The sequence below is a fragment of the Aulonocara stuartgranti genome (assembly GCF_965226115.1).
Source record: "Aulonocara stuartgranti genome assembly, chromosome: 7".
In the NCBI taxonomy this organism is placed as follows: Eukaryota; Metazoa; Chordata; class Actinopteri; order Cichliformes; family Cichlidae; genus Aulonocara; species Aulonocara stuartgranti.
In genome coordinates, this window is record NC_138945.1 from 49394860 (window position 1) to 49407401 (window position 12542).

At 38.7% G+C, this 12542-nt stretch overlaps 1 protein-coding gene and 1 long non-coding RNA gene across 5 annotated transcripts in view; both read left to right on the forward strand.

Moving 5' to 3' along the window:
• The window catches only part of LOC309711676 (uncharacterized protein), a 30133-nt gene extending 29406 nt beyond the window's left edge, over window positions 1-727 (forward strand). For both annotated transcript variants that reach the window (XM_082542111.1, XM_082542112.1), the window contains exon 4: window positions 171-727. In XM_082542111.1, coding sequence (XP_082398237.1) covers window positions 171-296 — 126 coding nt within the window. In that variant the 3' untranslated portion in view covers window positions 297-727. The remainder of the gene's footprint in view (window positions 1-170) is intronic.
• A 6124-nt stretch (window positions 728-6851) lies between these two features.
• Window positions 6852-9832, forward strand: LOC309711206. Of its 3 annotated transcripts, none has more exons than XR_014277905.1 (5): window positions 6852-7145; window positions 7560-7623; window positions 7985-8137; window positions 8502-8592; window positions 9198-9832. It is a non-coding gene; the product is annotated as an uncharacterized lncRNA (long non-coding RNA). The 3 variants fall into 3 exon arrangements; XR_014277906.1 differs by having other exon boundaries at window positions 6859-6892; window positions 7014-7623; XR_014277904.1 differs by having other exon boundaries at window positions 6852-7623.
• Window positions 9833-12542: the final 2710 nt, after the last annotated feature.

Sequence of the window (12542 nt, forward strand, 5' to 3'; positions counted from 1 at the left end):
GTGTTCGGCTGCTTTTCCGTTCCTTACATGTCTAGCGCTTTCCCATGCTATCAATCTCAATACCGACATCATTACTCTAGTCCAATGATCCTCTCGCCCGCCTTCTTTGACCTAACCAGCCTCTACTTTGCATGGTTAAAATCTTTGCTCTCTGTCATTCTCCCTTTCAGGCTGTCTTTCTTGCAACCCACCGCCTCCCCATCTCCACATCAGACACCTCAGCGACAGCTCCATTCAAGCCTCAGTCTTCATCTTCACCACCGCCAGCGTCTAGACTCCGGGGGGTCCTCTCCTAAATCCTGTCACCACTGGGATTCCTTTCTGCCATGATGGTTCATCAGAGTCTCATCACCAAATACATTCATTTTTCATCATGTTCAATTCTTCCAAGTGATGTCCCCTTATTGCACTAAAAGTTGAAAGACATTTTACTCTTCAGACACTGGGAGCAAGACCATACCTGATTATGTTAAACTTTCTTCAGCATAACTATCTGTCTTATTTGAGTTACGTAACCTAACATTGGCAATCAGGCAGAGCTGTAACACAAAGATGGTTATAAATCTAGTTTATTTTACAAAGTACCATCCCAAATCCATGGCTCTAAGAATCCTAACATACCATACACATAGCGCGTTCATTATAACAAGTTGTCAAAATGCTGCTGCCATTCAAGAAACTTTTAATAATGCAAATATAATCACTTATAAAGATTACAAATAAGACAGATGGGAGAAAACGGTCAAAGAACCACACAATAAGCTGTCAGGTTCAGGCTTCTCCCCTAAACTAATATAATTACGCTAAACTAATAGGACCACAATCAGAAACAGAACTGCTGGTATCTCCTAACCCTCTGTTTTCAGATCACATCACTCTATTAATACTTACTATTAATGGAGAATAAAATTGTTGAAGCAAACAGGGAAAAAGTAGGACAGGACGTGTTTTTAAGGTGTCTTTTCTCTAATGAAACATGTAGTTGATTGGTTCTATCCTTTTTAATCAAGTTGTCTTACATCCTACATATTTGATATCCAAAGTATTATCACACCTAGCCATATTCGCCCTAAGATGCACTCCCAAGGTCATTTCTGCTATAAAGACAGTTTATCTGGCAAAACAGCTGGTTTTTGGACATATTCACCTTTCATGATATTTAGCTTGGCAATAACAAGGATGAAATGTACTGGCAAGAGCACTTTCTCAGAAAATATGATTTGGAGGAAATTCCACTGGATGTGGGGCATTATGTCATAGTAAATAGATGGGACGCCGTCAAATGTAAGGGTGACTTATCCAATAAGGTACTTGATAAGATTCCTTTATAAAAAGTGACAATTGTCTCTGTGCCTCCAGTCATCAGATATGTCTTTATGACAGCTCATGTCTTGCTTCTCTGCTGTAGTATGACCTTCCACAACACTACTAATAACCTATGTTTCTTATTGATGGTTAACAGCGAAAGTCAAAGACTTTAGATCTTTAAAAAAAAGTCCCTCATACACTGATGTCAGAGGGCATCTCGTGAAATAGTGAAACATTAATTGATTCGCCTGTATGTGTTTTATACTTCTTAATCTCTTATTTTAAACATAACCTAATCCAGATTAGTATAGGTAAAGTCTATAGCATAAATTGCCACAGTGACAGGGTCAGTGTGGATTAAATCTGAAGTGTCATTCTACTTGGTAGTACAGGCCTCAGCTAGAGGCTTGCTTAAAGTTAAAACAAATCATGGCTCTAACTGATTTCCACTGATGTGACCAAATTGCTCACTTATTACTTACATCCAGAAAACTGCATGGAAGAATGTAACATAATGAAAACTGCTAATAGCATAATGTAGATTGGAAGTGCAGTTACATGCATGGCAGAATGCAATGCAATCAGAATATGCTGCACTGCTCTTTGAGACGGTTTTATGTGGCTAAACATTCAGCACAAAATGGCAATTGCATCCAGACACAAATGTTGCTTTACAGGGGTTATCTGATTGGTTAATCAGATTTAATACTCCAGCGCTCTCCATTTGCCTTCTCCCGCTCTCTCGGTTTCAGTGTGCACAGCAACAAATCCACAATTATCCTCACAGCTGAGTTTGTGTCAATATGAAATTAAGATGTTGGGATGTTTTAACTTATCCAATAAGGAGGCCTACATAGATGCACTGGCTTGTTGAGGCCAAGTGTTTTGGCAGAAACTGCTGGGAGCTGCCAGTGACGATTTATGCAGCAAAAAACTCAGAATTCACCCCCGCCAGCCTATACCATCACTGCCACCAGTTGACATGTGCTCACTGGGACATCTTGACTGATCGCCTCATTGCAAATGAAGCAGAGGGCCATGACTGATGTGTAACATGTGCTGTCTAGCTAAGCCTCCATGTGACAAAGATGACAGCATTGGGAACAGATTTACAGATATATTTTGTTTCACAAACTTATTCTTAGTGGCTCAGTAACATTTTCTTGTGCATCCATTGTTAATAATAGTCTAATTGATTAACGCCAAGTAGACTTATGCTTCATGCAGTAGTAAAAACAACAAGCCAGCAAATTTCCAATTCACTGGCTTCCATACTTTAAAGGGTGGGGTTAAAGGGCATGACCGACACTGGTCTTTCGGTCTCTACATCAATACACAGCGGAAAAATTAGCCAGAGGCAGCAAAGGATCTTGGGAGCGGGAGGTAAAGTAGGGCCTCATATATCAGCTCAGGGTGACAGAAGCAGTAACTGGGACACCGACGCATCAATAACCTACAGGTACACACGTACAGTGCTAAAACTCACATGCACAATGGCACTAATGAGGTACAATAGAAAAGGTCACTGCTCAGAGTGTGGAGAACTGTAGCTGCAAACCATGTGATGGATGTAGAATTCCCAAATGCATGTTATTCACCTCTTAAGGATTCCCTTGGTTTTCAATAAGCACAGTGAATGAGGGATTCTGGCAAGAGATAAAGGACACCCAGAGAAGAAAACAGCAGGGAAGAATAGCAGCCAAACTCCTCCAGACAACCAGCTTGGAAGCTGAGGGAATTTTCATCCACCCTGCAAATATTGATTTTTGTCTTTGCTGCTCTTTCCATCAATGCTTTAAACTAACACCCCATCCCCAACTACCACCACCTCTCTATGCCCTCCTCTGGCGCAGGGCCAGCAGTGTCCTGGGTGGTTTAATAAAACTAGCACATTGAAGTCATGATGTGGTTCACTTACTCTTAACTACAATCTCCAGTGACTTCAGGCGTTCTACCATACCATTTTTCTAAAGTTTTTTTTTTCCTTCTATCAAAGTCAAACACTGAGGCAAAAGAGGATTTTTATTTTTATTTTTTTTAGCTGTGGGATGCACACATCATTGGCAGTGCATATTGCATTGTATTTGATTATAGTTCATATCAAAGCAAAGTCACTTTCAGGCCAATTGTGCCAAACTAAAAAAAACAAAACAAAAATCACACTAAATATGGTATGTGGGAAAAATGGTGATGTGCTGTGGGAATCTGTAATGAATCTGCCAAAGTAGCTAAGCTTTTGTGCTGTCACGCAGGCCGATATCTGCAAAACAATACAAATGGTGTAGGAAAAGTCAACAGATAAACAAAGCAACAGTTCCTAATATAGTGTAGTTTGATCACAGCCATGTCCTTATCAATCTCCTGAGCAGCACTAACATCTGCCTGTGGCTCAGAGACCTTCTGCTCAGTGGCTTTTTTATTTTTTTTGTTTCCTTTCCTCTCATCTCTGCGCATCAGCATTTACAAAAATCAAAAGGGCTAGAGCACTGCAATTTTAATGGAAGTCATCAAAGCAGCTATTTATTTATTAGCTGCTTTAACCTATTATTTATTTAATAATTTTAGCTTACCATAGATTAGCTACACAGAATCAACATGGGAGTTTATAACATGATGCACTTTCTATTCAAAACGAGTGAGTTTCTCCTCAAAATAGCTTTTCCATCAGCTGTCTCAAATTTCACACTAAAGCTCTAAACACACGGAGCCTGTCAAACCTTTATTAACATCCAGGAAAGCACAGTGAGAGCCATCTTTGCTTCATCTTTACTCTTCCAGTTTCAGTGCAAAATTACCCACACAGTCATGAAATTAATGACTCTGTCCAGATTGCTGGAGCTAATAGCAAGCTATGCGTTCTTGTACTAACGAGCAGGCATCCTTGTTGAGATAATGAACTCGTTGCCTTTTTCTTTCATGTAGTTCTTAAAGGCCAGAAAAACAACATGTTGACCTCGTCATGCACCTTCACTCATTTTGAATGATTTTTTTCCCTCAGCCTGAGTGTGCAACTTAGACAAGCGTCTAAAGAAACATACAATTAAGCCATCTGCGACTTCAGGTTCACATTTCTTTCTTCTTCTTTTTTTATATATGAAATTAAGTTAGTTAGAATTTAGCTCATCAAAAAATGATGTTAGATGATGGTCCAGTTTTGGCTGGTTGGTTAAAATGACCTTTCTACAAGATTGTCCTTGGCAAGCTACCCCATTTTCAGTGTTGGGAATGAAGCTTCAACCTAAGAAACAAAAGTTAATTAAAATCTGGACTCCTCACCACCCCATCATTTATATTTGTAAAAAGTGTTTGCCATTTGTAGATCATTGATTTAGTTTACTGCAGTCAGCACACAACATAAGGTTTCTTTCAAGTAAAAAAAACCCAGATTTAATTTTTGCTGTAGGCTGCAAGATTAAAATGTAAGTAAAGTATCCCTTATTTCTTTATAGAGTGTAATATTTACAATATCTGGTGGTATATGGCTTATGATAGGTCTGCAAGACACATTGTGGCATAGGGATTATGGTTAGTTATAGACTTAGGTATTACCCATAGAAGGTATAGTAAGCCTCACTGTATAATTGTATAATGTAGCAAATGTAGTCTAAAAGTAGGAGGAGGTACTGACTCAGCTGCATTCTGCGTTCACTGCAGAACAATATAATATCTAAGACTCTTTTATTCAATCATGCCACACTTCCAGTCTCCTACGTTATTCACTAGTCCACGCATTCTATTTGACTGTGCCATCTGGCACCTACAGCACCAACATGACTGCTACCACTGCAGAAAACAGAGGCAACCCCTTTGTCGCGTTTTGGGGCAGACACATTGTGGGTTTGTTAATGTTGTCTGTCCACCAAGACGTAGGCAGCTTCTTCGCATCTCTCAGCTGGGAAGTCACTCTTTCGACTTGTGTTTATGTTGGCCCGTATTTGTCAGCACTGTTACTCAAGTATCAATCACCCTGATATGCCACATAAAAAGTCATTACTCCTCTGAGAAGGGTTTTGCATCACAAGTAATAGGAGGAGGGACACCTCAGCGGGACAGTTCTCAAAGTGCAAACCAAAGTGAGCTCAGTTGCTTCAGCGAGCGCTCCACTGATCTCACAAACTGTTAACAACGTGATTTTTCTGAGTGACTAACATGATTGGCAGAAAATCCTTGAGTATCCTGAGTTATGAAGCCCCATATTGAACTGATTAAAGTGCCGTTTATAATAAATCAAGTTCTAGATATACAGCACTGTGTGAAAGTCTTGCATCACCCCCTCATTTCTTTATATTCTCTAGGAAAATGGGAAATAAATGCAGTGAAACGTGCAAACGTAGATGGAAATACAGTATATAAGGCAAAAACTGAGTTGGTACAATTGAAATGAGCTTGAAAGTCAATATTTGGTACAACCACCTTTATTCTTCAACACAGCCTGAACTCTCCCAGGCAAGCTTTCTTGTAATTTCTTTAAGTAGTCTTAAAGAATAGTTCTCCAGACTTCTTGAAGGATATTTCAGAGCTGTTCTTTGGATGATTGCTGCCTTTTATTCCATTCTCTGTCAAGATGATCCCGTTTCAACAATGTTGAGTTCTGGACTATGGGGAGGCAAGCCCATAACTGATAGTGTTGCAATTTAAGTTTTTATATCCAGGTATCATTTTACTGAATTGGCTAGTGTGTTTGGAACCACTGTGATGCCAAAAAATGAAAGTAAACATGTTCAGCATGGTACTGCATGGTAGATTAAAATACGACAGTAATTTTCTGTATTTATAATTCCATCAGTTCTAACAAGATATCAAACACCAGACTATGACAGCGCCTCCATCATGTTTTACAGACCGATGTAAACACTGTTGTACCTCTCTCCTGACCTCTTCCACAGAAATTGATTTGAACCAAAAATGTCAAATTCAGTTTTATCACTGCGTAAGACACATTACCACCGATTTTCAGTCAAATTCTTGTGTAATTTGGCATCTCTCAGCCTCCTTCACTGAGACCATGTTTGATGAGACTTCGGTAAACAGCAGACTGAAGGTCAGATGCAAATCTCAGGTCCTGTGTCAGGTCTCTGCTGGTTTCCTATTCTAAGGATATGGCTTTCAGATGCTGCCGATAATAGGTTTAAGGCTACCATTTCTTCCTTTATCCTTTTTGCTTAATATTTTTAAGGATAAACTGTGCAGCATTCCAAGAAATGCTGAGTTTTCAGCTTATAGTGCTTTTGGAATCATGAATTTTAATTCACGCTTCACACAAACTCTATTCATTATCTTTGGAATTTTTGTAGATTTAACTAAAGAAATTATGTGGCCTTACCACAGGTAAATGGCCTGTATTTGTATAGCGCTTTCCTAGTCTCTATGGACCCCAAAGCGCTTTACACAACCAGTCCAATCCACCCATTCACACACTGGTGATGGCAAGCTACATTGTAGCCACAGCCACCCTGGGGCGCACTGACAGATGTGTGACTGCCGGACACTGGCGCCACCGGGCCCTCTGACCACCACCAGTAGGCAACGGGTGAAGTGTCTTGCCCACACTGAAAAAAAGGGACTGGCCATCTCTTGGATTTATGTAAGCATCTTGCATGTATTTAACACAATTGCCTCATGTTTTAAAGTTAAATGTAACTATATAGTGTAAAAACTACATGATATGCAGAAAGGGTGTATTAAATTGTTCATATCATGTTCAGGTGAAGTAAGTCAATAAGATAGCAACGTTAAATCTCGTGAAACCACGCGTGATTTCATCTCGCGGGCTTTGGATCGTGGTTTAAAAAAGGCATCCATCTCAGTCAAGTCGAGCAGCCAACTCTACGTTTTTGGTATGTCTTGATTTTTTGAATTAATATTTACCATATTTCAGACAAATGTAGTTAAACGTCTAGAGTGTCGCCATGTAACATGCTAAAAAAGAGCCGTTAGCTTATTTGCTGTTTTATCTGTTGTCAAAGAATTGGCGCTTTTTCATTTGAATTTGTCTTTGGCACAAGAGCCGTAATATCACATTAAACCTAATTACGAGGCACTCATAACATAATTTGGTTTTCTGTGTGAATAGATTTGCCAACTGACTCTTCAGTTACATTGTGTATTTACTGCACCGTGGTGTTAGTGAGATTTTGGACATTGAACAGCTTTAGCTAATATCATCAGCGGCATTATGCTAGCTTACATCCCTACCCCTCCTGGCCTCACCTGCTGTCCTTTTGTTTTTGTTTTTTTTGCTGCACATTGAGAGACGACCTCTATTCTGCATTTCACCAGGAGTCAGCTGATGGATTGTGGGTTCAAGGTGTTATGGTAAGAAAGTATATTCTATTTTCGTTTCTGTAACTTAATTATAATGGGTTTTTTATAATTATTAGGTGCATGCATACTCACCCTATTAATACAACTGAGAAATCCAAAATCTGCCATAGATTTAACTTATACCTGTATGTATTGCCAGAAAGGTGATTACTGGACTCGCATTAATGCACACTTGAACTGAAATGAGGTTGTAACTTGTGGGTTGTTGGGTTGCAAATCAGAAGCAAACATCTTTGGATTTTTTTTAATCCCATAAGATCTGGAAACACAGTTTTTATTCAACAAAACATTACTGATTATTAACCAAGCACAGTGCCTGCTGTTATTTCAAAATAATTTTATGTCATTTTAGATGAAATGCAGCATTCCAGTGCATCCCAACCATGCCTTTACAGTCAAGGTTTCTGACGGAGCTGAGTTTCTCTCTGACAGTCTGCTGAAAGTGTTTGCAAAGTGATCGGGGGAACAGGGCACAAAGCTAAAGGATGTAGCTGCCATTATGACAGTAAGAACTTTAAAATTCTTTAACTACAAAGTGTATATGTATTGCATTAGGTCAGTAAAATTTTTATGCTACATCCATTGAAACAGTCAACTATTACCTGTGAGTAATGATTCCACTAAAAGGATGCCATAATTTTCGTCATGCATTTACTGGCCCACTGAGAAAAATTTATCTTTTTTTAAAAATAAATGTTCTGGAAACTATATATCCATAAAGTTGATGTCAAACAGGAACTTTTGATATTGCTTTGTAGATGCTGGTGTTGCATGTTGACTGGTTTAAAAAGTCAAGAGTTTTTGTCTGGGATCATTTTCTTCTGTGCTACTGAAAAGTTCACAAATCTCTGTTTTCTTTGTTATAATAGTCAAGGATGACATTAATGCTCGGAGTCCCTCATCAAAGTGCTCCGCATCTGTGTGAAAGACAATTGCAACATCTTGGTGCAGGAGTTCATGGTGAGTGTTTTATGAGTAGATTGTGGATTTGCAACCTTTAAAAATGCATTTAGTTATCCACTTGATCCTCATTGGACTGGTTAGGACCAGTAGTCCTCTTTAATAATTTGAAGTTCACATGAGGCCTGGTAGTGAACTCGGCCGCCGGCCCTTGAGGCCCCACCCCCACCCCTGTATTAGGGGTCACATCAGTGTGAAAAAACTTTAAATTTGTCATTCTAATGAACAAAGGAAAATCCCACCAGTATTTACATTAGCTTTTGTTTGAAAAAAAAAAAAAAAAAAGACCAACTGACCAACAGCTAACCAAATTGTGGGGCTGAAAGTCTAAATTCTAACATCTTCTGAGTGACATAGCCTGGATTTCTGATGGGCCGGTGTCTTTCTAACAAAAACTAATGTAAAGCATTTGAAATTATTATGTTTTTCACCCTCTCTTAGAAACTCTGTTAGACCATGAATGGCAGCATGGCAGGCCACTCTTTGGCTATAGCTATTTACTATGTTGCTTGCATTGGTTTAAATTACTCTAACATTAGAACTGGTAGATTCAAAAGAGATGAGTTTAAAAAGGAATCTTAAAGAAATGTTTTGTGTTTAACCAGGACTTGACTGAGGCCACTGCACAGATTGAGAAAACCACAATGAACATCTGTCTCCAGAGATGCGCCAGGCAATGACTTTTCTGATGTTGTTCTTCAAGATCTGGATAACGTGACCTTTGCAGTAGCCATGCTGTTTGGACCTTTTTTATTCCTTCAACATGAGTTACCCATCACAACTCTGCTACACTTTTGAGGTGATTCAATGGGTGGTAATGGAGTTGGATGCAACTCAGCTCTCAAGAAAAGCTCACAACTAAGACAAAACTGCTCCTGCAACGAAGCTCACTGTTATGCATGTGAGGTGACCAGCTCTAGGTGAGAGGACATTTAAATCTCACACTTGTTCTGCTGCATTTTTGAAGCTCAATTCCAGGAACGGATCGCAGGGTTCATTTTTATATACTCTGCAACTGCCATGAGGACGAGCTGTTTTTTGTTGTTGTTTGTTTTTCCTTTTGCTCTGTACAAGTTCTCTGTCTGTTTGGCAGCATTTTTAAATTTCTCTTTGTATTTTTTCTTTCTTTTACTAGTGAAGAGATGTAGCGTGAACAGTTATACAGTCTAAATATCCCATATGGGTCGTGTGAAATGGTATTTTCAGTTTCATTCAGTTGAAGTAAAGAACGTTGAATATTTCTAAGTGTGCTGTTTTGAACCAAGATGTCACAGTATGATCAGTGCTGTAATTTTTGACAGTCACTGTATCAATGTTATTTTTGCGTCTCTTGAATAAAGTTTTTGACCTGCAAGTGCTAATTTCTTTAGTTATTGGGGTAAAATGGGTAGTGTTAATAGGAAGGTGTTTGCCAATTCAGTAACCTAATTTAATGTTAATGGAAACTAACATTACCTCAAATTGTTTAGTTATAATTGTTGTTTAACTGAATCTTGATGTCAGAGGCCTTAAATAGAATGTTTTGATTTGTTCTTTCCCAACATTTTTCAAAAGAAACAGTCTAATTTCTTTGCTGCGATTGATTCCAGAGAACACGGAAGAACTGACATTATTTAACTGTTGATTTATATAGATTCAGTAGAGGAGTAATGTCAGTTTAATTCTTTACCTACTGCAGTGAAATTAGACATGTTGTTTTGAAAGGTTACTGGTGGATGCCAGCAACCATCTTGGAAGAGAACAATACAATCTGTTATAAGGCCTCCATTTGAAAATTGTGTATTTGATACTAGAATATAATAGCAAAATGTAATTTGAAGATAACATGTAGTATTTAAGTGACCAAGTAGTATTGGGTAAAAGTTATTGAATCGTGTTGGGATAACGTGAGAAAATTGTGAAGGATTAAAATATTCCAAGAGCTCAAATTACTTCATCAAAACATGTTTAAGTCACATTTTATCAACACAAATTGCACAGGTTTATTGAACATGAATAAATTGTGTTAATTTAACTCAATGGTTTAAGTTGCTGCCAAAGCAAAACATCTGTGTGCAACAAATGTCCACCATTGAATTAAGTAAATCCAACAACATATTTTTTTTCAGTGCAAGGACACAACGACCGAGACTGTCCAAGCCAGGGCTCGAACCGGCAACCTTCCGGTTACAAGACGAACTCCCAACTCTTAAGCCACGATCGCCCCAGGCAAAACAGTAACAGTCTTTGCTAAACTGTCTGTTATGTGTAGATATAGTACAGTTAATTTCCTTGACTTAGTTAGACTGAATGATTTATAGGTCAGTGTTAAGTAGCATAAAAAACAGAAATAATTCCTCTGAAAATGGAGAGGTACAAAGACTGGACTGAAAATAAATGAAAAAGCAGCCAATGTCCAAAGATATGTTTTGAAAGGCCTTCTGAAAGCCTGGAGAGGTTTTGCTCTAAACCACTTTGAAAAAAATTACAAGGTAATCTGGCTCTAGGTAGACATAAAGATTGGATGGGTGTCTCAATATTTTTATACAGTACTGTAGATCTATCGAGCTGTTTATCTATATCTATTTATCATTTCTCACCTCAACTTGAGACAGAAAGACTTATTTATTAAATGTGAATATAATAACACAAACGGTGGCTATCGTACTCATGACAGTTCTTTCCTTCAGTGTCACTGAAGCCTGTGTAAATCCCATTTCTGTGTGGACAATAGCTAACGGTGCTCCTCTATCTTCTGCATTTATTCAGCAGCAGGATATTTCTTCTTCCCTCCATCGCTGCCAACTGCTTGGTGTCATAAAACACTGAAAAAATTGAGGCAGACTAACAATGACATAGATGCTGGAGGCTACAGATTTTCTGAAAGCTTCTGCAATCTAAGTTGAAAGCATGCAAGAGTCAGGCAAACACTTTAGCCGACTCTGCTGCATTATAGATGGAAACAAAATAGTCATGGCTGTTTTATCATTAGTTCCTCGGTGTGAGTGTGAGATGAGTGCAGTCTGTGATCTTACCTGAAGATTTATCATGGACAGTTTGAACTTTCAGTAGAGCCACAGCTGTGGTGGCAGTGGCTTAGGTCCAACATTGACAGGACTAAACAAATCCTTATATAATAAAGACTATTTTCTCTATCTGACATTTTTAGGGAAGAGAATAAGTTAGTTGTCGATGTTGTTTGCCTATTATTAAATTCTCTATGATGTACATATACATATGAGTACATAGATTTTTGAGCTGTACGTAATTTGAGAAATTCATTAAAGAGACACTTGGGACTTGAGACATTTGGAGGAGGAAAATGTGGTTTTACAGATGCACGATTAGACAGGCCTGTCATTTGTTGTAAAACACCCATGACTGATGTAACATGTTGTGTTTGGGGCATGTTTCATCAAAGTCTCACTCACAAGCTGCATTCATATAGCAAACACGTGCCATACAATACCTGCTGTTTGCTCTGATTAGAATCTAAACACTTGAAACTGAATAATGGAAGAACAAGACTCTGGAGCAACAGCACAGTTACTCTAAGTAAGTGTAATATCACCAGAAAAGGTCTACTACCACAACATAAGTTGATTGCATTTTACATGTGCTCTATCATCCAGATTGTAACATTTTAAGGTGTGTTGGAGGAATGCCTCTCATAGTCTAGGACAGCGGTCTCCAACCTTTTTTGCGCCACGGACCGGTTTATGCCCGACAATATTTTCACGGACCGGCCTTTAAGGTGTCGCGGATAAATACAACAAAATAAAACTAGTACCGGTACCGAAAAAAAGAAGATTTATTCATAACACACGTGAAAAGACCCAGGAAAACAGAGTTAACAATAAAAACGATAACAAAATAACGCTGAAAACCGATAAAAAACCCTGAAAACCAGACATTTCACACCTGAGCCTCAACTTTCGCGGCCCGGTACCAAACGACTCACGGACCGGTAC